The sequence below is a fragment of the Calidris pugnax genome, unplaced genomic scaffold (assembly GCF_001431845.1).
Source record: "Calidris pugnax isolate Ruff unplaced genomic scaffold, ASM143184v1 scaffold18, whole genome shotgun sequence".
NCBI lineage: Eukaryota > Metazoa > Chordata > Aves > Charadriiformes > Scolopacidae > Calidris > Calidris pugnax.
In genome coordinates this window covers 20,237,874-20,263,501 of record NW_015090812.1, presented here as the reverse complement: position 1 = coordinate 20,263,501, position 25,628 = coordinate 20,237,874, and the positions used below count along the sequence as shown (strand labels likewise).

Sequence of the window (25,628 nt, the reverse complement as noted above, 5' to 3'; positions counted from 1 at the left end):
TTGCCACTTACATAATTTATTGTTGAGATGAAAGAGGTTGTCAATAGTGGAAAATCTGCTGATGGTCAATAATGGACTCATGCTGTTCTAGTGGGTTGACTTTGGCTGCACGCCAGATGCCCACCAAGCTGCTCGATCACTTTCCTTCCTCAGCTGCATAGCAGGAGAAAAAATGTGACAAAAGGCTCATGGGTTGAGATAAGGACAGGTAGATCACTCACCAATTACCGTCATAGGCAAAACAGGCTCAACTTGGGGAAATTAATATAATTTACTGTCAATTAAATAAAGCAGGATAATGAGAAACAAACAAAAAAAAAATCTTAAAACACCTTCCCCTCACTCTTCCCTTCTTCTCAGGCTGAACTTCACTCCCAAATTCTCTACCTCCCCCAGCAGCAAAGCGGGATGGGGAATGGGGGCTGCAGTCAATTCATCACATGCTGTCTCTGTTGCTCCTTTCTCCTCATACCCTTCTCCCTCTCCAGCATGGGGTCCCATCCACAGGAGACAGTCTTCCATGAACTCTTCTCCAACATAGTCTTTCCCATGGGCTGCAGTTCTTCATTAACTGCTCCAGCGTGGGTCCCTTCCATGGGGTACAGTCCTTCAGGAAAGGATTGCTCCAGCATGGGTCCCCCATGGGATCACAGGTCCTGCCAGAAGACTTTCTCCAGTGTGTACTCCTCTTTGTGGTGTCACAGGTCCTACCAGGAGCCTGCTCTAGCAGGAGCTCTCCACAGGGTCACAGCCTTCTTTGGGCTTATCCATCTCCTCCAGTGTGGGGTCCTCCATGGGCTGCAGGTGGATATCTGCTCTATCATGTTCCTCTGTGGGCTACAGGGGGACAGCCTGCCTCACCATGTTCTTCGCCATGGCCTGCAGAGGAATTTCTGCTCCAGTGCCTGGAGCACCTCCTCCTGCCTCCTCCTTCACTGACCTTGGTGTCTGCAGAGTTGTTTCTCTCACATATTCCCACACCTCTCTTCTGACTGCAGTTGCGCAGCAATTTTTTCCCCCTTCTAAAATATGTTATCACAGAGGTACTACCAGTGTCACTGATTGGCTCAGCTTTGGCCAGCAGTGGGTCCATTTTGGAGGCAGCTGGCATTGGCTTTATCGGACACGGGAAGCTTCTGGCATCTTCTCACAGAAGCCACCCCTGCGGCCCCCCCACTACCAAAATCTTGCCACACAAACCCAATACAGCAGTGTTCTCTTTGTACAACTACAGTTCACTCATACAGTTGACCCACATAATGTTTAAAATACCAGCCTATATTTTGGAAAATATGTCATATACCAGCCTATATGTAAGCCTGTTTTGGGAAATGGAACTTGAAATTTCCTATTGAATTCCATGGGAAAATAGATCATACAAGAATACAAGAATGGCTTATTAACAGTAACATTTTATGAATATGTAAAGAAATTATGCATTATACAATTACTTAAGAATTTTAGAAGACAAGATGACCAAAACCCTTCGATTGCTTTGAAGACTTTTTCTTTGCTGTAGTTGTGTGGACTATGCAGGATCAGTGAAACTGTTACAAATTATGTTTGCTTGGCTATGTAAAATCATGGCATCCAATAATCTTCCTTCTCAACATTTTAAGCTCAACATAGGCATAAAAATCTATTGACGTATTTCCCAACTTTTTGTGTTGTCATACTTGGTTTTTTCTTTATGATAGAGTGAAAAGCAGTGATATGTACTCATTCCTCAACATCAGTAAATTATTCTCTTTTGAGTGTGACTAGGCTTTTTCTAGATGGTCCTTTGCTCAACAGTTGTTTACATTTAGATTTTTGTTTTCTGTTTGAGTGTCTACTATTTATACTTGTTCTGTCTCATTCACTTCAGTTTCTGGTAGTTACTCACTGAAAGGCATTTGAAGTAGACTATGCTTAGGGTTACCTACTCTCTGTTGTCATTTTTTTTATGCAAGGAAGTTCTACAAGGATACACTGGTATCAAAACATGGTACAGTTATTCCCAAATGTGAATTGTGTAGACTTTGACAGCCATCTTGTCAATTTATTTCTTTCATTCAGTGCAACTGAAGTAAAAAAAAAAAAAAAAAAAAATCTGCACAGCTATTCCTGTTAGATAAAAGAGTAATGGAGGAGCTGAAATTCTATGTATTTCAACAATAAAGCTCTCATGTCCCTGCAATTCATATTGAAATTAGGATGCATTAAACAGGGAGGGGAAAAAAACCCAACATAGTATAAAGGTTCTTGCTTTTGGATTATTTCTACATTATTAGAGAATATCTGCTGTAGCACACTTTTAGGCTTTACTTCTTGATTTCTTAATACTTTGTACTTAAATTCTTAAAATTAATTATTGAATTCTTATTGCCTTTAAGCTTCTATTTAAATCAAGAACTTGCATTTGTGATTTCCAACTCTTAACACTGTACAGTACATGTACATTTCCCAAAGCACCAAAACAAGGTAGCTGGGGATGGAATGGAATGGCAAAGAACCTAATGAGGTTCAATAAAGGCAAGTATAGGGTCCTGCACCTGAGTAGGAATTAACCCCATGCACCAGTACAGTTTGAGTGCTGACCTGCTGGAGAACAGCTCTGAGGAAAAAGGCCTGGGAGTCCTGGTGGAAAACAGGATGACCATGAGCCAGCAATGTGCCCTTGTGGCCAAGAGGGCCAATGGGATCATGGGCTGCATAGGAAAGAGCGTGACCAGTAGGTCGAGGGAGGTCATTCTCCCCCTCTACTCTGTGCTGGTGAGGCCACAACTGGAACACTGCATCCAGTTCTGGGCTCCCCAGTTCAAGAGAGACAGGGAACTACTGGAAAGAGTCCAGCATGGGGCAACAAACATGATTAAGGGATTGGAGCATCTCCCTTATGAGGAAAGGAGAGAGCTGGGACTCTTTATCCTGGAGAAGAGAAGGCTGAGGGGAGACCTTATTAATGCTTATAAGTATCTAAAGGGCAGTTTGAGGGAGGATGGAGCCGGACCTCTTCTCAGTGGTTTCCAGCAATAGGACAAGGACAATCTGCAATGTAGGAGGTTCTTTTCAAATATGAGGAAGAACTTCTTTCCGGTGAGGGTGACGTAGCCCTGGAACAAGCTGCCTGGGGAAGTTGTGGAGTCCCCTTCTCTGGAGATTTTCAAGACCTGCCTGGATGCAGTCCTGAGTAATATACAAAGCCAATGTGCTTTGGCAGGGCAGTTGGACTAGATGATCTCTAGAAGGTCCCTTCCAACTCCAACAATTCTGTGATTCCGTGAATGGAAGCTAGCAGGGAGAGTCAAAAGGGACATCATCCCACCCCATCTGAACAACCTGATCTGTTAGAAGATAAGATGAATCAAAATCAAGAAAGCATAGACCAGAATAGTCTCTTCAATCTTGAGGTCATGTCTTTGCGTTTCATTAAAGGAGGCCCTAAGGCTGGACTAACCTCTCAAGCAGATAGTTATTTCAGGTGCAATGAACCAGAACTCTCCTGAGCATGCACAAACCAGACAGCACAAGCATACCTGACATTTCCTAGGCGGGATGCCCTCACAGTTGCTGTGCCACTGCTATCATAGTTTCTCATAAACGTGCATCATGTAAGGTTGTGAGGTAAAAGCACACATCTTTTTTAGTGATGGTTGTCCATTTTCTGAAATACATGTGTTTGAATCTAAATTCAGATGATCCATGTTTTACTAATTCTTATAGGGTGTATATACGTTAATGTTTTCTTTCAAAACATCAGAGCCTTTTTGAAGTGAATGGCTCAATCATTCCCATTTACCATCCTTAGGTTCAAATCATGGAGTTCTCCTTTTGTGTGAAACTAAATTGGAAGGGAAATTCCAGGCATGTTTCTAATACACACCAGCTAGTGGGAGTTCAGTGCCAAACTAGAATTATCATGAAGTTTAGTCCAGAAATACACAGAGTATGGGTGCCAGAAGCACAGTACCAACTGCTTCTTCACTTTATAAAGCCAGTTTTGGGGCCACACTTCCTGCTAAGGTAAACATAGTCACAGAAAGAATGATTTAGGAAGCTCAGAAATTTTTGCATATTGTTTTTTCAATCTTTAAGGAATAGATGGCAGCAGGAACTGTGGGCAGAGTAGAAAGAGAGTTTGAAGGGTAAACATTTGTTTTGAAATATATTTTGAGTTCACATTAGGCCTGCAAGCAGGCCACTTGAGACAAACAGCACCAAGCTGACCTAAGAGTATTCCAGAAGTCCTCAGTGGAACTTTTTTGCTATTTCATTATTAATTACTAACTTGTTCTCTTGAAAGTGTTTTTCAGTGAAAAAAGATGCATGGATGCCCTTAATACCAGGTTTCTGTGCATTTGCAAGGACCACAATTAAACCACAATACCTTGAGTTTATTTTGATAGTAGCTCATAGCAGACTATGAGCTTCAAATAGTCCTAAAATATTTTCCCATCTATTTTTAGCCAACAGAGGGTACATACAGAAGTGTAATTATAACGGAGTCTTCATTTGCCATTTATAATAGGAAGAGAATTCATGCCACTGGATGATTTTCCTCCAATTCCCTGCCAATACCAACTGCTTCTAACTAGCATATATAGTCAATTATAACCTTTATTTGGCTATTGCATACATCTGCAAGCATACCAAACAAATGACTGCTCCAAATACTGTGCATGCCAATTACTGTGCTTAGAGCAATTTGGACAAAAGAAAGAGATGCATGAATGCACTCCAGAGTAAGGCTTTTTCTGGTTTTTCTTTCCTGTTTTTGTGTTTTGGTTGTTTGTTTTTTTTTTTTCTTTTTTTTTGTTTTTGTTGGGAGTTTTTTGTTTCTTTTTGGAGGTTTTTTGGTGTTTTGGTGGGGGGTTGTGTGGTGGGTTTTTTTTTTTTTGGTTTTGGTTTTTTTTTTTTTTTTTTTTTTCTTTTTTTTTTTTTTTTTGTAACAGTTCTCTTTTATCTGCTGTCTTTGTCTTTTGGTTGTTTTCTTCCCTTCTCGTACTACTGTGTGGAATACTGAATGCTCACAAGAGAAAGCTCTTCAGAATGTCAATCAGTCATTTTTCATTAGCTCATTAAGGAATAGGATGCCCAAGTTAGGCTCAGAACAAGCCAGCTATAGGCTATCAAATTATCAGTACTGAGCTATCTCAGTCATGGGGATCTTCACTTGTTGAGAATTTTGTCAATCATCAGTAAAAAGTATTGCTACTACTATGTAATATATACAATAGCTATAATTACATATATATTCACAGAAAGAGAGAAAAAACAAGGTTACTAATGAGTTTATTGTCTGTATAAGAGAAATGCAAGACAAAGGATGACACTTCCATTCTGTAAGAAGGCTTTTTTAAAACCTCCACAAATTAATAAAAAGATTCCAGGATATGAGTACCACTGCAAAACCATAGGTTAACAAGGAGTTCAGTAATATATGAGGATTGTTACATAGTGGGACAGAGTGACAAAAAAAGATAATAAACGTAGAAAGAGAGAACAGACTTAACAAGCTGCCTAAAATGCTTTTCTGAGTTGTGGCTATAATTTAATGTGTTCTGCTTTGATTAGAGGCCATTCTCACAGAGAAATGAGCAGATCCTTGAAAGCAGGTGTACTTCTTGTTCATAACTCATGTGGAATTCAAGTATAATAAATAAAAATTATGCAAAGATAAACATGAAAGATTGGCTGAGTAAAAAGAGCTAATAGAAATTATGGCCACTCTCTGATACAGGGGAGGTCTATGAGTTATTTGGATTTCTTTTTTTTTTGCTTTCTATTCTTGCATCCTACTGATGAGATGGCCTAAAATTGTTTAGCTTATGAGAGCTGACAAGATCAGAGACCATGGTAGTATGGCTGCAGGGCAGTGAATTTTTCTTGTTAAATTCACTGAAGTCTTAGGAAGTAAAATAGCAGAAATGGGACTGAAACTTGGGCATCCACCCAGACATTAAAACAAACCCCAAAAATAACCAAACCCCTGCCCCCCCGACACCTGGAAGGATAAAGTCATCTATGATTCCTGCACAAATACTTTTTTTTGAATACTCATGCAAAATTAGATCGTGCTAAGATAACTTGCAAAAATATTTGGAGAAACCATTCTCTTCTGCCACAGTTATCTGAGGGAAAAGCATATTATTATGGAATTAGTACCAGTTATACTGAAGGAGTCAGTCCAGGAAAAGTATGCCATGAATAAAAGCAAAAAATTAGGCTGTCATAGGTGAAAGCATCTTAAAATTCCAATGCTCCAAGAGCCAGCAAATTTGATCATGCTTAAACATGGAAAAAAAAAAGTCGCTATTTAGAGCATCAGGCTACAACACCTATTACTTATCCATTCCATGATGTATTACCCCTCTTCCACTTCCAGTATATCAGTTGGGAAAGTAAAATTATCAACAACTTTAAAGTGTTACAAACTGTCTTCTAGGTGTCAAGCTGACAAGCTGGAAAAGTACTAATATACAGCAGACAAACCTTAAACAGTGCTCTGTTGATGCAAAAATTATAAATTATTTAAAAGACAGAAAACAAAGGTCCTGTAAAAGTGTGAAAATATAGAAATTTAGAGCAAGAGGATAGCTCTCATTGCTTCTCAGTTTCCAGTGAGTCCACAAATTTCAAGGTCAACTGTGTGGCTCTTAGTGAAATACTTTTTCCCATTAGACTGGTAAGCACAAGCCTAGCTCAGATGTAGCATGTAATGGACGAGAATACTCCGTTGTCCTTGTTCCCATGCTGCCCTATCTACAGGACACAGGAAGGATGAACAGCATCTTTAATCCTCAGGATTATCAGGACTGGTAAAGGTGACTTTCCTGTCAGAGTTCTCAGCCAGTGATGGTGTAAAAAGCACAAAGAAACTACACCATCCTTCATGCTCTGCCTGTACCCAGGAGAGCATCATACTTCTATCTCCCTGTACATGTTGACTCTTGTGGAGAGATAGGAAGAAGCAGGTGAGATGGCAGTTAACTTCTGTAGACACAGGAAGTTTTTCCCCTGTGCTATCATGAATTTGTTTCACAAACGCAGAAAAATACTTGGTAAAATTCTGCCTGTGTGATGAAGGAGCTATTAGGAATTCAAATGTAAATGTCTTTTACCCCCTGTCATTTTCATGCTGCGATATGCCTCCAAACAGGTGTCCGTTTCTTTGCTGATGAATTGCAGAGAACTTTGGTTATAGATCACTGTTTGGAAATTAACCCCGCTTGCAAAAAGGATTTAAAATCAATATTCCATATTAGGGCTTTTGACTAAATGATAAACAAATATGGATAGACCAACATTTAACAGTTTGATTCTGAAATTCATTTATTTGGGTAGAAGTTTTAATCTAAACTCTTATCTGTATCCTTTTAGGAAAGGTTTTTAGGACCAGAACACCTTGTTTCCTTTCCTTTTCCTCTTTCAGTACTATTTAAAAGTATATGTATTCTTAGAAAGTACAATAAATAAGATGGGAAAAAAATTAGTCCACCGTAGATACCTCTTTGTTTTTAGAGCACTGCAGATTTTTACATGCCTATTCATTCTCCTCATTTTATCTAGTTAGTTCAATCCGGTGGAAACCATAAAAGCACAGGTCAAATTATGAAAGTTTATGGAGCTTAGCTTTGTGACAGATTGACGTATTTAAAAGAAAGGTTGGGTTTTTTTATGCAACAGCCATAAGCCCTATACTGCTTCAAAAGAAAGAATTTTCACTTATGGATGCTTTGGCAGTTTCAGATAGAGAAAAAAAAACACACCTTATTTAGACAATTAAAGGAATACAGTGATGACAATGATATGACTCCTTTAAAAGTGATGTTTAATGATATTAGAGTGAAAATTATTACTCTGCTATTATTCAGTGTAAAAACATATTCTAGAAAGCGTAATTTCTGTGCTTTTTCCACATACAGCACCTGTATTTTCCCCTTTAATTTGTAATATTGGATTTTTAACTTTTTCTGTGCTTATCTAAACATACCTGTATATCCAAGCCTCCTCTGTATGAGATATCAAATTAGGCATTATACTTTAATAGACTTTTTCACAGGTGAATGGAAATGCTGAAACTTCTGATCAACACAGCAATGTATAGCACAAAACTTGACCAAAAATTTGGGTTGTGGTGTGGGTTACTTCTGTATGTTAATATGGTTAATATTCTTTCATCGAAGTGGTATGTTAATGTATTTTGGAAACACAGAGGGAAAAATTTCTTGGAAACAGGCCAAAGCTCACTCCTGTAATGGTGAACAAATACAGGAAGGGGTATTTATGAAAAAAAAAAACCAACAAAAAAACAAAAACCCCCCCAAAAGTTCAAATTAGTACTTTCAGCCTTTTTTTTTTTTTTTTACTTGTATACATGCTGAATGTGTACCCTTCTACCAGCTGGGTTCTCACTGAATAACAGGTATCTTCTCTGTTGACCTGGGTCATGCATGGAAACTACCAACAGTTATCAGGGCAATATCAGAATTATCTTATAATTTTTTATTTCAGGGCTCACCAGGGGAACGTGGAGCAGCAGGCACTGCTGGCCCAATTGGTCTACCAGGTCGTCCTGGACCTCAGGGTCCTCCAGGCCCCGCAGGGGAGAAGGGTGCTCCTGTAAGTAATCAGTCACAGAAAATTATCAGAGCACAGACTTTTATTTCCAGAATGTTACTTTTTCCCACTTTTGTATTAACCTATTAAACATATCCTCATAATACCTGACCTACTTCTTTTAGATTTACATTTAAGTTACTAGTAAAACATTTATGGTCATACCCTCTAACAGCCAAGAAAGGTTAAACCTGTTATTATCACAGCAGAGAATGAATATAACAAAAATGTTTGTCAAATCAGTCTTTCATTAAAACTTTGTACCCAGCCACTGTGCATTAGAATAGTGCATTTGATATCAGTTTTCATTATTACTTACTATAATTTTCTGATACATTCTCTTCCTTTTCTAATTTCCTTTCTGTTGCTTTTTTTTTTAAAAAAAAGTATTGGTAATGTGATTCCCTGTACTGAAATCTTCATTAGTCTCCTGTGGTACTGTGGATGACTTTCTTTTCTTCAAAACTAGGGTGAAAAAGGTCCTCAAGGTCCAGCTGGCCGTGATGGAGTACAGGGTCCTGTAGGACTTCCTGGTCCTGCTGGTCCTAGTGGTTCTCCTGGAGAAGACGGTGACAAGGTGAATCATTATAATTGGTATTAGTGCATCTGTGAGAAGGTCTGTCAGTTCAGTTCTCTGATTGTGTCTTTTCTCACAATAGATACAGTGACAAAGCAACTCTTACCCCCGCCTCCCCCAAACTCCCTCCACCCGCTGCAAAAAAACCTAAAAAAACCTTCTATAATCAGATGTCTGAGGGGCAGATGCCATGGGACATTGGGATTTGTGTTCAAGAGCTAGTAGACTAACATTTATCCTGGCAAAGAAACAAGGATCAAAGTGTGGCAAAATAAATCAAGGCAGATGATGTCAAAATTGCTTTTTGCCTGTTTTAGAAACTTGATTTCCTGAATGAGTAAGATAAAATGTTCTCAGTAGTACATAGTGAATTGGAACCACTATTGATGGGCTGAGGGTGTCAAAATATGTTCACACCAGAGATATTCTGTTGATTTCTGGCAGAATTTAGGACATGGCACCTTTCAGGTTCATCTTGCATGTTTGCTTGATCCAGCACTGTTTTGTTAGTTAGCATAAGGTAAAGGTAAAGATTCTGAGGTTGATTTTTATGATGCATGAGTATTATTTATCCCACAGAGAGTATTTGCTGTGATTTAATTGTCTTTTATTATTTTGTAAGGAAAACTTTTTTTACTGACATGGTTTCGGGTGATTTGAATAATTTTGAAGTTTTGAAATATTGTACACTACAGTGAAAAGCAGTTCAGTCAGATACAGTTAGATGAGTCTGTAAATCAGGGTGCTTTCATCATAAGTTTATATTGAAGGTGACATGAGGAACATGGTTTGCTTTATTTAAAGCTCAGTTTCACTATAGTTCAAAGCCAGGTCTTGTTGCCCTTTGCAGTGTAGCAATCAATATCTGGATTAATATGACATACTATTGATCAATGCAGAATTGCCCCCTTTAGGCCTTCACACTTGAAGCAGCAGCATAAAACACAGAATAATCATATCAAAGGGAACATTTAACATACTGTGATATTGACTTCGGCTAACTGTGAAGGAGACCATTTTAAACAAGAAGTTTAACTTTTAACTTTCAATTACAGGGTGAAATTGGTGAACCAGGTCAGAAAGGTAGTAAAGGCGACAAGGGAGAAAACGTGAGTAGCAAAATTCTTTGTCCATTACAGTCTTCATAAATAAAAAGCATTCATGCATGAAGTATACAGGTAGCCTTGCTGCATCAATGAACAGAAACAAAGACACACTTTGAAAAATGTTCTTCAAAATAATGTGAGTTTTAACACAATACTACAGGTTTGTACTTACGGCGCCATGCATATATTTATTTTTCATATTTCTTGAGCTTACATAATTATTAAAAAATAGATAGGTAAACTATGTTCCTAAACACCCTTCCTACATAATTTTAATTCATCCCATATAGATTTGAACTGGGAGAGACAAAAAATATACATATATTTTCTTATGGTCTTTAAGTAAAGTTCACTGACTGGATTGTGTGTACATACCCAGCTTTAGCTTCTTAGCCATAACGATGAATAACATGAAGACTCAGTAGAGAAATCTACTAATATAGTTTTAAAATTTCTGAAGAATATCTAATTCTTGGAGAGCACACTGAACTGATTGCAACATTTCAGAACAGCGAAAACCTCCGATGAAATGGCTTATATGAGTTTTCAAATATTATCATTACACCTATTAGTGAATCAGGCTTTTACTGATTTAATCTGAAATGTTTCTGTCTTCCAAATTGTTTCTAAAGTTCAAGCACTTCCTCTTTTGATGGAGGCCAGAAATATAAAAATAAGCTTTTTCCACTTAAAAATTTGAAGCTAGAAAGGATAATACTAACATTTTTTTTCTATTTGATTTTTTTACCAAAGAATGTTTTCACTTCTGTTCAATTTCAAGATAAGCTCACATTTTATTTGAATAATTTTGTTAAGAAAAAATGGAGAAGTAATTGAAGAAAGTTTGGGTTTTTTTATTATTGTATTTCATCAATATTCACAGTTAGCAAAGTTCAGAACTTCACATAGGGGTATTGATAACTAAGCATATTTACTACCTTGAAAACACTGTGGGATTATTATGATTAACATTTTATAGATCATCATAAATTAGGTTGCTTCTAAAAAATGCAGCAAATTTATGGCTTGCACATAATCAAGCAAATCACAATTTTATGATAATTTCATAGAAAAAAATGTGGAGACAAAATGTGCAAAAAATGACAAGAGTTTTCTTTGTTTTTAAGGATAAGCTTGTCTTTTTCAGTTATTTATGCGAGAGAGATTTCTGTAGTTTCCAGTGCAGAAAACACATACTTTCCACAATCCTATTTTAATAGATAAAATCACAAGTGCTATGCTATAATAAACTATTTCTAAAGCCCTGTTAACACAAAGAATGTAGTATTATACATATAGATGAGAGAGCACTTCTATTATAAATTCCAGTTTTCCAAGAAACATAGATGTAAACAAGTTTTAAACAAATTCTGCTTCAGACTAAAATTACTTCTGATGATCTGAGCTGAATGCTTTGGTTGACTTCATAAAAATAATTTATCAAATGAAAAAATAAATTGCTTTTAATTTCATTCCTGATTCTGTAATCACTAACTTTTCCTTTTGGATGTTTGTTTGGATGTTTGCAGGGTCCTCCAGGTCCACCAGGTCTCCAGGGTCCTGTTGGTGCTCCTGGTATTGCTGTAAGTAGCTTATTCAGATCAAACCCCAGTCCTGCCATAACTCGCCTCATACTTCAAAGTTCTTTGAACTTCCTGCTCCTTACTCAAGAATATATTTCAAATCCCTATTAACAGTTCTGTCATTGTTGCCTTATATTCAGTTTTTTGTTTTAAACAAGCCTGCATGGGTGTTACTTTATTTCAGATTTACAGCAGGGCAATAATTTTGAAGGAATTATTAAAAATGAAATAGTGTAAACAGCAAGTGGGGCCCATCATTTTAGTGAAATTGTTTTATGGTTTGCATAACAATCAGTAGTAAAATTAGCTCAGTACTATATGCATTTAAAAGAGTATCTCTTTTTAAAATTCGCCTAATACCAGGTGGTTTTATTTTTATTTTTATTTAGAAAGCTTTGAATTCTTCTACTATAAATATTAGTAGAGCAGTGCGCAACACATATTTGCTAGTATGTAGGTATTCAACAGCTAGAATGTTTATGCAGATGTGAAAGAGAAGAGGCATTCAGGGAAAATTTTTGTGAGACATGCAGTATTATTTGACCAGCATCAAATGAGAGCATATGCTGGTTTTTCTGTTTGTGTAACAGATTTCATTCAATCAAGGTGGTTTACGTGCATTTGTAAAGACATTAGGGGTGACTCTGAATTGTTTTCCAGTGATTTCAGTGGAGCTTTTTCTGCTATTTATCTACCTGTGATATCTTTGCTTTTCACTGTTTCCAAATAGGGAGGTGATGGGGAGCCAGGCCCAAGAGGTCAGCAAGGGATGTTTGGGCAAAAAGGTGATGAAGGTCCTCGAGGCTTCCCTGGCCCTCCAGGCCCTATTGGCTTACAGGTAAATTCCTTTATTATTTTACCCTCCATCTGTAAGAACCCTGATTTCTATGTCAGAAACTGAATGAGTATTGTCTTCTATTAAATAAATGATAACATCAGTTAATAAGAACTGAAAGATCCCATAGTCATAGAGTTCGGAGTACGCATACTCATGCAAACGGAGCAGATTCAGTGCTGAAGGAGATACTCTGAATCTGAACTCCTGGATACCATAGGCTTTAGAATTTAATTTAGAGTCCAACAATTTCTGTCTTAACAAGAGCACTTCTTTTTACTGAAGGTACAGATTTTAAAGAAAAGTTTCAACCTGGAGGAGTATTTAACATGTCCTAGTTATTGACTGCATTTTCAGAATAGGTTTTGCCAACACAGTTTGTTTCTCAGGGATACCATCACAGACACTACTTGTGTTCTGAAAGATTAGCAGAACTCCACGATGGTTATACACTGCTGCCATCACTGGCAGGTTCCTGTAGTTTCATGTTTCTTCCTCTTAAAATTGCTATTTAATTGTTTATATAGAGAAAGCAAGTATACAGTAAAATGTAGGCATACAGAGAATTACAGTCGCAATTTCAAATATTTAATTTGCGTCAATATAGCGAAACAGAGAACAAGACATTTTTAGGACCTTTTATTCATTTCCGTGTAATTAACATTAGAGCACAGAGTACTTTGAAACTATTTCTAATCCATGCATTAAGCTGTGCTACGAATCATATATACTCTCTTTTAAAAAATTGAAAAATTCAAGCAATAGCATTTGAATATATTAAACAGTATGTCTATTTTCTATTCACCATGCATGAACTTACTCTTTACTGAGCCAAATCTTAACCTGTACTTACTATTTTTAAAATTCTATTACATAATGTAGTTCACAAAACTTACAACAAAGTTTATAAAATATTGCACATCTCCATGGAAGATAAACAGTTCATGACAGCACCAACACATATGTCTTGTGTAGATTCATATTGCATCTTAAATTACAAACATCTTTATTTTTAGAAATACCCAGAGAAATATTATTTCTAAATTTTATTATTAATTGTTTAGTTTTTTACTATTTTCAAGAGCGTGAAATAAAATTACCCTTGTTGTTTTTCTCAGATCTAGGATACTGTTTCTATTGATGTTTTTCAATAAAGCCCACCTTCACATTTTAAATTTAATGAGCTCTAAGCTACATAAGTATAAAAATCAATTAGGTTGAGATGCAAATGCAGTATTTCAAATGAGTATTTTTATTCATCTGATTAAGATTTTAATTTGAGTATGTTGGTCCATGGACGAAGATCCCATATATACTAATGGTATTGAAGTACCATTGAGAAATCAGGAGGTTTTTTTATTCAGTAATGCAATTCTCATGGTAATTATGAACTGTTGGGTAGTAACAGCTTTGTGTTATATATATATTACTCAATGGTAACTGTATCACACTTACTCCAGTTAAATTCTACTGATATTACTTTCATTGGATGTTAAGTCTTAAGTATTTTTGTTCATAAAAGTGATCACTGGCAATTTTGAATATTTATTATCTTAATTGTGAATTTCCTTGCTACCTAATTTTAATCGTATTTTTAAAAATAAGGAAGTTTCTAGCAAAAGAAATTGAAAGTAAAGAAATTCTGAAAAACTCTATGGGCCTATTTAGGTTATCTTACAGGAAATCTATGGCAATTTTACTTAAAATTTAAAATATTAAATGACAAATACCTCAATTACTTCTTGCCAAAGGAACTGAAAGGACTCCCCAAATGCCATGTCCAATAATGTATTAAAAATGCAATACACTTGCTGTAATCTAAAAACTTTTTTTTTGTTTTAATGTAAATTGATTTTGTTTTCTTGTTCCCCATCCCCCAAGTTTCCAAGTTTCACATGTAGATCTGATTCGTATTGTTTAATATTGATGTATAACTCAGCATTCCAGATACCCTACTAATAGTTTTCCTTATTCTTCCATTTGTTTTAGGGTCTCCCAGGCCCACCAGGTGAAAAGGGTGAAAATGGTGATGTGGGCCCAATGGTAAGACTTCTTCCCTATTGGTCACTCTAGGGGCCATAAAGATTCTCCATGTATTATTGTTTTTTCTATAGCTCACAATTTGATAAGCTGCTCCTGAATTTGGTGCCTGAGCATGAAACATTTTGTATAATATAAACCCTCCCTGGAGCTTACTTTGCTTTTCCACATCTATCTTCTCATCTTGAATATCAAGATCTATGGGATTTAAGAAAATACTCTTCAGAGTAGGTAGCAAAGCAGGTGCTATGTATGTCTGAGGCTGGGACAGTGCCAAGAAGGTTCAGGGAAGAAAGAGAAAAAGGAGAGACCATTGCACCAGAGAGTTTGGAACAGCTTTTCTGAAATTCAGGGCATTGTACCTTAGCTTTGGGTAATCGCAGGACAGAAGCTGGTAAACACTACTTGGCTATGTTTACTCTGTTTTGCCAAGTGACCTTGAGACTGCATTTTCCAACTGTTTATACTGTTGACAGAATGCCCTCTGGGCTGGTTCTGACTGAAATGCAGGCTATATAGTATATGTTTGCCTCCAACACACTATGCCGAGCCCGGATGCTTTGTTATTGCCCATCTGTAGGCACCATAGTGCAGTACTGTCGTGTGGCTGTTACCAGATAGTTAAGCTGCTCCAGGGCCTCTGCACAGGGGAAGGGGTATGTAGGTAACCTGCAGGGAAAATATGATGCAGGAAACCAATCCCCAGGAGTCCTAATCATCACATCATTTCCAGCTCAGGTCCTGTGCAACATAGCCTGGATCCCCTGTCACCTTGTGAACTCATGCAATGGGCCACAATCTGGCCCTGCTGTTTCTGTAGCACTGTGAAGGTGAAAAGTCCTCTACAGATTGAGTTTTTCACTGGCCAAAAAGCTCCATTGGATTAATTCTTTATGATTGTAACTATATCAAATTTTATCTTTGCTACAGGGTCCACCTGGCCCTCCAGGTCCAAGAGGTCCCCAGGGTCCTAATGGAGCTGATGTAAGAATTAACCTATTTTTCTTTTCCCTCAGTAATTCAGTAATAAGCACTATATTTGGGATAATTAACATCTTTTATCATTGTAGGGTCCTCAAGGCCCCCCAGGCTCAATTGGCTCTGTTGGAGGTGTTGGTGAAAAGGTAAGTACTGATAATATCCTCCTAGAAAGAGCAAACATTGGGATGTGTGTTTTGATTCTTCTTTGGAGCTATGTATATATATTACAGTTCCTAAATATCCTTCATTGACCTACTACTTGTTAATAGTGATGAAGCTGTATGCCTAATGGCTGACATACAATGGTTGGTGTTATTATTTCATGTTTTCCATCACAAAAATACTTAACAATCAGAGAAAAGAGCTTTGGAGCAGAAAAGGTAGTTTTCATGTGAAGGATTAATCTAAGGTTATGGTGATTTCCTCAACTACATACTTTGATGCCTACAGTAACATTATTTGCTTCAAGTGTTTTTAATTTTATACTAGTGTAGCCATCTATCTGGAAAGTTAAGAATATAAGTTATTACCTAATGTATAAGTGGTAAACACATCTGTCAGGTGAAGCAGACCTGAAGCATCAATATGTATCTGTTCCTCATATAGATAGATACAGTTTCAGTAAAGTTGAATGTTTGAGGATGAGTTGTGCTACTTGAAAACCTGACTTAAGACTGATGATGACTATATGGCATTCATTTATCAACATTATTTTCATTGCTAGTTTCAGATCCTATTGAGAAAATTTCCTACCAGTATATGGGGATGTTTGGGGTTTTTTTTTTATTTCATATCTTACCCAAATATATCAGATAATATCTTCCTTTTGCTTAAAGAAAAAATACCATATGCAATAGACATAATGGCTTTTTTTGTGTGATTTCTTTGAATCGCTAGTGTTTCACAAAATGCCAAGCAAACACAAGATTCAAAAGAGAATCTCTTGAAATTACTATTTATGGTTATTTTAACAAGATGACCTCATTTATATCCTGCATATAAGCCTAAAAGCATTTTGCTCTAATGTTATAGATTTAATATGATTTTTTTCTTTAACTTTGGATTTGGAAAGATTTTGAAAGGAGCATAAGATGAAGGAAACAGAATAGAAATATATTTCAGGCCACTGTATAAATAACTTATTAACAAACTATGTAGGTTGCTCTTGAGTATTTAAGTATTTGCCACAGAATATCATATGTATTCAATGAAACATTGATGTCAATGAATGCTAGAAAAGACATCCCTAGAAATGTCAGTATTGGTAGTTTTTCAGAAAGCTCACAGTATTGATAGCATTTAAGAATATGAAGCAAGTTTTCCCTTTTTCTTCCTGTTCCATCAGATAATTAAACCTTCCGCTCCCTTTCATTTATCCACATATTCTATCTGATACAGTGTACCAGTATTGTACCTTTAGGTACAAATCCATCACATCTATGAATTTACAAATAATGACTCAAGTACTAGGTCAATCAAAATCACTTATATTTGTCATGACCTGCTTCTTGATCACTGTCCAAAAGCATGTCACTGCTTCACAGAGCTTTTAGGTATTCTTTCTCTACACAAGATAAGGAAGTTGCCATTGTTGCCATTGTTTTCCCAGGATCATTTGCATGGCTTATAATAAAAAAATAAAGTTAAAAAAAAAAAATCTACAGTTCATCCTGCAGTATCTCACAAGCTTCTTGTTCCTCTGTGATAACAAAAGATTTCTTCATTATGATGCTTTTCATTATTGTTGAGATCTACCATAAAATTTCGGTTATATGTCTGGTTTTTTCACTAAAATGTCTTTTCTTGAAATAAATCTTCACTTATATCAGGGCCATGTCAAAAGGAATCATCAACAACTTATCAATGTGACCAAACTATTCTTTTAATAGAATCTTCAGATGTTTCATGATTTTTTCTACATGTCCTTCAAATAAATAACTTACCAGGGCTCTGGGATGCGGTGAAGAGAGTACAAGAATAATTTAATATAATACATGGCTTCATGGAAAAATATCCTACTTTGTCTCTTTTCTTTGTCTTTTGAGATCAAAGGGTACTAAGTCCAAGGAGATGAAAATATTAACTTTGTACCATAGTCTTTTCATGGTAGCACTGTCATGTCTTAAACTGCCAGTGCTTCATTGCATTCGTTGTGTCTTAAGATGTGGGTCCGAGCATCAACCCACCTCTTGATAGCAGTGATGTTCTTGTGTCTTCAGTCTTTTTTACCCATAATTGCATAAGACATACAAAACATAATGCCCTCCTGTTTGACTGCATTATTAACAAGGATATTCCCTCTAAACTCCCAATTTTGTGACATTTTTCCTCCAGATTATCTTGAAAGAGAGCTTGGCTTCATGAAGAGCTGGAGGATTTCTTTTTTCTGTTTGAAAAGAAACCTGTCTGAATATTAGAGTTGGTAGAGATGGCAAAAAAAGGTTATTAGAAAAAGAGAGTCTCTATGTCAGCAGAATATAGAACAAAGTGGTCACTGTGGGGAAAAAAAAATCTTCCTGTGACCACTAGGGTACTGAGAAAAATCTTTATTATGAGAACTACATCCAGGGTAGCACCCATTATATTCACTGCTTTAAAAAAACCACATCTTGTATAATATTGTAACCCAATGAAGTCAATAGGAATTTTGTCATTGGTTTCAATTGCCTCTTTAATTTTTAGTGTTTCATGATCAAATTATATTCTAGCCATTTTGTAAAAACATTGACATATTGAACTCCTTACTCCTTTGTTTCTCCCTGTGACTGACTTTTTTGTGTGATTTAGAATCCAGATTCATGATAATCAGCCCACCAAATTTAATTCAAGGACATGAAATTCAGATTGTTTGTCAGTGGTTGTCATTTTTATTTCCTCTTGCTTATTTCCCATATTCTCTGCATTCAAACAGAGAAGCTTCCAAGTGTATTATTTTGAAAGTTTTATTTCTTCTAATTACTTTCCGCCTCCTCCTCAAGCTTTAGTACATGCCAGTTTATCTCCTAGTTGGGACACCTTCCTTTTTAATTTCAGTTCCATTTAATGAGTTCTGCAAGCTTAGAAATCATAAAGAGTTGTTTTGTCAGGAGGAGCTCCCACAATGGGAGGACAGCTCATGCTTTTAAACAAAACATGCATTTTCTCTTTTCCTTTTCTTCCCACATACTTTTCCCCAATGTTTTTATTATTTTGTCAGCACACTTTGGCCTCTGCATCCCCTTCTGGAAAGACGTATCATACTACAGATAATGCAATGCAGTACTGATTGTAGAGCATGGAAAAACATTTTGGCATCCTCCCTGTCACTGTTGGGGAATGAATGTGATTTGCTGGCTTTCATATTTGACTGGTTAGACAAGGAGATATTTTGTCATTAATATTGGGGTTTCAAAGCCGCCTTATCTTCTGGCAAATTATAAACAATTTTTGTCACGGTGCCATGTATTTTTAACTAACTTGTTGTTTCCTCTGCTGTACACACAAAGGCCTAAATGTTCAAAGCCATCTGCAGTACAAATGTGCATGTAGCCTTGCATTATTAAAGCCCGTAGCCTCCATGGAGTGGTCTAGAAGTCTCAAAACTTAAACTCAACCAGAAGCACTTATTTCCAGCTTCCACCCAGAGATTATTCTCTTTGTTGATCTTATAATTAACAAAAAATGGAAAACCAAAATGTACCAACGCATGCTTATCTCAAATTTGATATCAAATATATATTTGATACACATGCCAATATTCTAAATATCCAGTAAATTGCTCATGGCTTTTTAAAACTGGGCCTTAGATGTTGTACAGCATCTAAGAATTTACAACACACAGAGGAAACAGAACAAGTAATATTAACCTCATACTTCTTTTCCACAAAGCCTAATCAAATAAATTTGCCTTTCTAATTTAGGCTAAACTGTGATAACTGCACTGAGTACTGTGCCATTCTTCCACCCCTTCTCCCTTCCACAGTGTGTGATAAACTGGCAGAATCAGTTTAAAATGAATGTCTGTCTTTTAAATTGATTCTGTAGTAAGCAGTCTTTCTGTAGACTCTCAAAGTTTAAATCTGGTTTAATATATGAAAAAGTCTCATGTTAGAAAACACTACCCTCATCTAGGTTTATATTCCTTCCTATTATATCATTCTAAAATAATTTTTTTAATAGTACACTAATAAGGAGTCCAACCCAGTAAACATGTGAAATCAATAGTTTCCATGTTTTATAAGGCATTGATTTATACTGCAGATGGAAGTGAAAGGAAAAAGTCAATTGAGTATTCTGGCCCCAAGTTTAAAAATACATCTGACAAGTTTTCACAGACATCTTTATGTGTGCATATCATTTTTGCACACTCCTGTGTACAGACAATTGCTACAGTACTTAATCAATATGTGTCTATGACAGTTTATGCTACCTGAATATGTCCTAACAAAATACTTTTAATAACTTTACATGACTCACTGACTATGATCTTTTCTCATCCTTCTCATCTCTCCAACATGCTCCATTAAGTCCTCCCAGAAGATATAGCACAGCTTTAGAATTTTTCTCTTGATTAAGTTTATCTCTCCATATAGAGCTATAATATATAAAACAGTCACATATGCATACCTATGTGAAAAGGGATTGTCTTCTAGAGTCACAATCTTTCTCTTTTTTTCTATTTTGTGACGATGACAAAAAGGAGCAAAAGTATAACTGAATACTTTCCATATCCCAGTCAGTTGCGAAGTTGCCTCTCATTCATACAAAATAAACCACCATGTCCCAGACTTTAACCAAAAGGTGGCAGCTTTCCATCCACTTATTCTTTGCCTAAGAAAGACCACACTAACTTTTAAAAGATCTGATCCAGTAACAAAAGAAAAAAAAATGCCAGATGTGTAATAAATATATTACTAGATCATAAAATCTATTTCCCTAAAGAAAATGAGGTATGTCCCATGGAGAAGGTGCATCAGATTCTGAATTAATACCATCCTTACCAAAAATGCAAAAAAACAGAAAGGCAAACAGTAACATAAAGATTGCATAGTTTTTAGCTATAAATATGCACTCCGTAAATACATATCAGCTACAATCTTCTCTCTCAGAACATTGTTTAGCTCCCTTAACAGATGTCTAAAACAAGTACAACCTTTCATAGTACCTACTATTTGGAATATAAAAATCAGTGTCAGAAAAAAACAAGCACTGCATACAGGCAAGTGTCATGTTTTTTAATAGACCAATGATTTAGAAGTAATAATGTGAGATGAAACTTTAACTGGTCTCATCTTTCATAGATGCCCTTTAAGGGGAACATCTTGACATTTCCTAGCCCTTCCAATTTTGCTGTCTTCCACAGTGTTGCTTATTGGGGAGTTACTATGCACAGAGCTCATATAGGTTTCCTGCATCTTCCAATTTCAACATGCGTGATATAGCAGGGACCCCTGAGATCCCAGAAGCAGTTTTCCACCATGTCCTCAAGTATAGGTCAATATGTCAGAAAAAGCCCATCTTTTCTCTTGTTGAATGATGTCATAAAATGAAGATGTATTTGTCAACGAGAGGGGTAAACAGTGGATTACGAATCAAATGTAAGTCATCATAAATTGCAGTATCACTTGGCAGAAAGGCAGGAAAAAAACTTAATCTTTGAGAAGCTTAGAAAGGGATTACATTGGCACAGGTGCTTGTCAGGCACAATTGGCACAATTAGTGCTTTTATGTCACTCAGTCCTGCAATGGGGACACCTGTTGAAGGGATCTATATTGTGGATTCTGTTAGATAAAATATATCTACTAATTAAGGTAACATCAATTTGTTTGCTGCTTCCAGACCTTATTCTTTGTTACTACATAAATCTAATTTGATTGAAAGTAGGCAGGGAGAAAAAAACAATACTAATGCTGCTGCGGATTCAGTAAACCCTGTGAAGAGGATAAGGAAATAAAGATTATGAATTTTCCTAGAACACATACTTAATGCTTATTTACCTGAAGTATCCACTAGGGTTTTTTTTTTTTTTTTTTTAAAAAAAAAAGAATGCTGTATCACAGAAGCAAATTAATATTAAGTGCTAAGAGGGATCATTAATTTTTAAGATTACTGCAAATTTAAGTATGTCTAATAAAACATACCACAGTTTCTAAAGGCAAACTTACCCTTTTAAAGTGCCCTTTCTAAAGGACATTTTAATATCACTCCTAAAATTGTGGTAATCTGTTAATTATCCTATTCTGGAATTCAGTTGGGTACTCAGATCTTCTTCCATTCATCTAACGTAATATTTACATTGGGCCATGGAAGGGCATACCCAAATTTATTCCAAATCTGTGTTTGAGTTCAGTAGAGTCCATTGGGTAAAATGCATTATCAGCATTGAAGTACTCTTCTTTATGGGCATAATTATTGGCAAGGTTCATTTGGTTAGGAAAAAAAATAGAAAAGAATTGGCAGTTACATTGAGAATTCCTTTGGAATAAAAATAAATAGTTCTTATCTCAGCACTGCTTGACAACCACAAAGCAGATTCTGTTATCTTTTCAAAGATTTGTGTGTTTGTGATGCTAATAGCTACATACCCTACTAACAGAGTAGTTTTCTATAAAGGTTTATTTATCAGACCACTGAGCTAGAAAATAATCAGACATAATAAACTTTAAAATGAAGAATTGCAAAGACATTCTTTGAGCCAATACTGTGTATTAGCTCAAAAAGAGACTGAATTAATTTAAACATACATTTAATAGTGTATACTCTGACTTGCACAGATTTTCTTCATATGGTGTTGTCCTCAAAGCCATCTGCTTTACTAAACAACTTCTATCACCAGTAAATACACAGCATACCTCTTTGTGGCCTATGGTGAAAGTTTTATTAGCTGTTATGCTGTTATTTTGTCCTCGTGTTTTTCTTGATTTATTTCAATTAGTATTCTCTTATTTGTAGAAACTTGCTTCCAGGCAAAATGTATCTTCTAGAGAAAATAACATGCACGGTCAATATATTTCTTTGGCTTTTCTGTAACTAGAAATAATGACAAACAGGAAATTTGCAATATATGGGATAATAAAGGGAAAGATCTTCCAAAGCCCAAAGGGAAGGTTAGTCTCCCTGGCTCACTAAAAGCTTAGTTTGATATATTATTTCTAAAATTTCAGATTCCAGTTCTGCAAAACCATATGTAACTCAGCCCCCTTTAGGTAGATCAAATAAAAGATAGTTCCTGTAAGCTGTTCACACGAGTAGCATGAGAAGAATATGAAATAACAGAAGTAAATTCATAGAAATATTCTCCCTAATGACTCATCAATTTATCCTTACACATTTACAGGGTGAACCTGGAGAAGCTGGTAACCCTGGACCTCCTGGAGAATCTGGAACATCTGTGAGTATTTTGGTTTTGTCTTATTATTAACCTTTATTATAGTGAACTTATGTATCTGCTGTGCTTACTTTAGAAAGCATTTAATCAGGTTATTTGAGCACTCGTGTACAATTTCTTTAATTTTTCAGAGAACTTATACCTTTAAAATAAATTTGTTTCTTTATAATTATAGCCACATCTTGTAGTAACAGCTACAGGACAAAACTGAAGACTCCCTAAGAGAGCACCTATTTTTCTTTCCAAAAGTTTTGACATGCATGTTTTTCTCTCTTGATGCAAAATGGGTGCAGATGTTGGCATTCAACCTGAGATTCACAGGTTTTCCAGTCTGAAACTGAGGTACTAATTTCCTATTCATATGCCAGCATTTCTTGACAAGTAACATTGCCCAGGCCTGAAAAACTGTTTTGCCATTATAATTTTTTCTTAGCCATTCAATTTCCAGATGAAATTTTTGTGTTTATATGTTTTCTACAGGGTCCAAAAGGTGAAAGGGGAGAAAAAGGTGAGGCTGGTCCACCTGGAGCAGCTGGACCACCAGGTGCTAAAGGACCTCCAGGTGATGATGGGCCTAAGGGTAACCCAGTAAGTGAGCTTAACAATTTTAATACAAAGCACTGTGAAGCACTTCTGAAGTTGTACTACATCTAGAACTGTATATAATTTTCTACATTTGAACTAAGTTCATTATATGCTTCATAAAATATTTGTGATGATTGCTACCTGCTTGCTAATGGATAACACGTTCCTTGGGGTTTTTTCCTGATTTATCTAGGGCCCAGTTGGTTTTCCTGGAGATCCTGGTCCCCCTGGAGAACCTGGTCCGGCTGTAAGTATACTTAAAAAACAGTTTTAGACCTAGTCGTGGTTTGCACTAAATTCTAGTTAACCCTGGCTCCTCCTTGTCCAGAGATGAGGTCTTTCCTGTAAGATCTGTTACATTTCTGTTCATGCATTTCTTAAGGCTTAAAAAAGGTTTAGAAATCTCTAAAAAGCTGTAAAACGGGTGTTCTTAGAAAAATGCTCTGTAGAACAGTAGTGGTCTTATATTCATATATGAAACCATGTTACTTAATTGAGCTGAAGTCTGTGTTTTATTTTTCTGTGAATTCTGTAGGGTCAGGATGGTGTTGGTGGAGAGAAGGGTGAAGACGGTGATCCTGGTCAACCCGTGAGTTGTTTCTGTCATTTTATTTCAGCTGCATTTATTCTGTCCTATGCTAAGAAAGTATCTTTTCCTGAATCAGTGTTTTCTATACATTAATACTCCTAAAAGTATTTTCTAAATGAATGCTTTTTCTATTATACTGAAAATATATATTTATTTCCTTGCAGAGATAGAACTGCCCATATTATAGTAACAATCAGAAGCAAGAGCTCAATTTCTTTTAGAAGTAGAAACAAATGATGTGTTAAGGATTTGTGCTGGAGCTGCTGAGGAGCACTAAAAATAGAGCAACTCTGAGCAAAAGAAAGGAATGCTGCAGCCAAATAATCTTCATTAGCTGACCTGATGAAATGAAGCAAAACATTGATGTTTCTGCTTTAAGAAAATTAAGAAGAATCAGAGCAATATCTATATTAAGCATCAAAGTCCTTATATTTCTGTAATTCCCATATTAAAACATCATCCATTTTATTATTTTTTTTAATGCAAAAAGATAGGGTTTCCATTTTGGAAAGTCTCTTTCTAGCTCTGGAAGTTCTGATTATCAGGAAGTTATCCTGTACACTACAGTTTGAAAATAAAAAGCGGTAGTACATTGAACATATGGTTGGAAATAAGTTATAAACTGGAGTTTACCTTCAAACTTCAGGAAATTAGTACCTGTCCATCTTACTTAACAGTAAGTACTTTTAGAGTGTTGTGTGCCTGAAGAAAAGCTTATCAAACTGTTCAGCAGCCCTGAAATATTTAAGAGCATCACAGCTTACCAGATGGAGTAGCCAAATGGCTATTGGTGCAAGAAAGCTTTTTCAAGAGAAAGCCACCCACAGGGCAGATAACAGATGTAAGTGAAAAATTTTTGCAAAGGTAACAACTTCAGCACCTGAGAAAGCAAAAAAGCTTCTTAATGGAGTTAGGCAGTAGGTTAAGACCATATGCTATTCTGTGCAGCCCTTTTCTGGTCTAAAATCTTTTGTTACAAACAGGAAGTGAAAAAAAGAATGACTGCATTTTGTGCAGTAACAAAAGCTGTTAAAATTTCAAAAGACCACCCTAAGAAAGGATTTTTTTTTTTTTAATAAGCCGGTATACTTCTCTGTGTTTATCTATGGTACTTACTTCCTGTCCATTGAAAGGGGCTAACATACTGCAGATGTTGGTTGCATGTATATAATTTATTCTCTATTACCACTGAGCTTGTAATTTTCCATTGCAGGGTCCACCAGGTCCTTCAGGTGAAGCTGGCCCACCTGGTCCACCTGGAAAAAGAGTAAGTAATTTCTCATTTTCTCTTGTAAATTTTGTTTCTGAGACACTGTATTCTAGAGAATTTGAGCTACATGTTTTCAGCATTGTAGCACTCATAA

General features: G+C 36.2%; 1 protein-coding gene and 1 long non-coding RNA gene across 3 annotated transcripts in view; one reads left to right on the top strand and one right to left on the bottom strand.

The window, feature by feature from the left end:
- COL11A1 (collagen, type XI, alpha 1) overlaps nt 1-25,628 on the top strand; it is a 158,718-nt gene that overhangs the window by 110,199 nt on the left and 22,891 nt on the right. For both annotated transcript variants that reach the window (XM_014939348.1, XM_014939347.1), the window contains 13 exons: nt 8,497-8,604; nt 9,071-9,178; nt 10,234-10,287; nt 11,814-11,867; nt 12,598-12,705; nt 14,692-14,745; nt 15,673-15,726; nt 15,813-15,866; nt 23,040-23,093; nt 23,571-23,678; nt 23,869-23,922; nt 24,211-24,264; nt 25,478-25,531. In XM_014939348.1, the coding sequence (XP_014794834.1) occupies nt 8,497-8,604; nt 9,071-9,178; nt 10,234-10,287; nt 11,814-11,867; nt 12,598-12,705; nt 14,692-14,745; nt 15,673-15,726; nt 15,813-15,866; nt 23,040-23,093; nt 23,571-23,678; nt 23,869-23,922; nt 24,211-24,264; nt 25,478-25,531 (918 nt within the window). The remainder of the gene's footprint in view (nt 1-8,496; nt 8,605-9,070; nt 9,179-10,233; nt 10,288-11,813; nt 11,868-12,597; nt 12,706-14,691; nt 14,746-15,672; nt 15,727-15,812; nt 15,867-23,039; nt 23,094-23,570; nt 23,679-23,868; nt 23,923-24,210; nt 24,265-25,477; nt 25,532-25,628) is intronic.
- Nucleotides 8,503-25,507, bottom strand: LOC106886410. The gene is made up of 3 exons (XR_001411651.1): nt 25,381-25,507; nt 8,921-9,158; nt 8,503-8,602 (listed from the first exon to the last, which is right to left on the bottom strand). It is a non-coding gene; the product is annotated as an uncharacterized LOC106886410 (long non-coding RNA).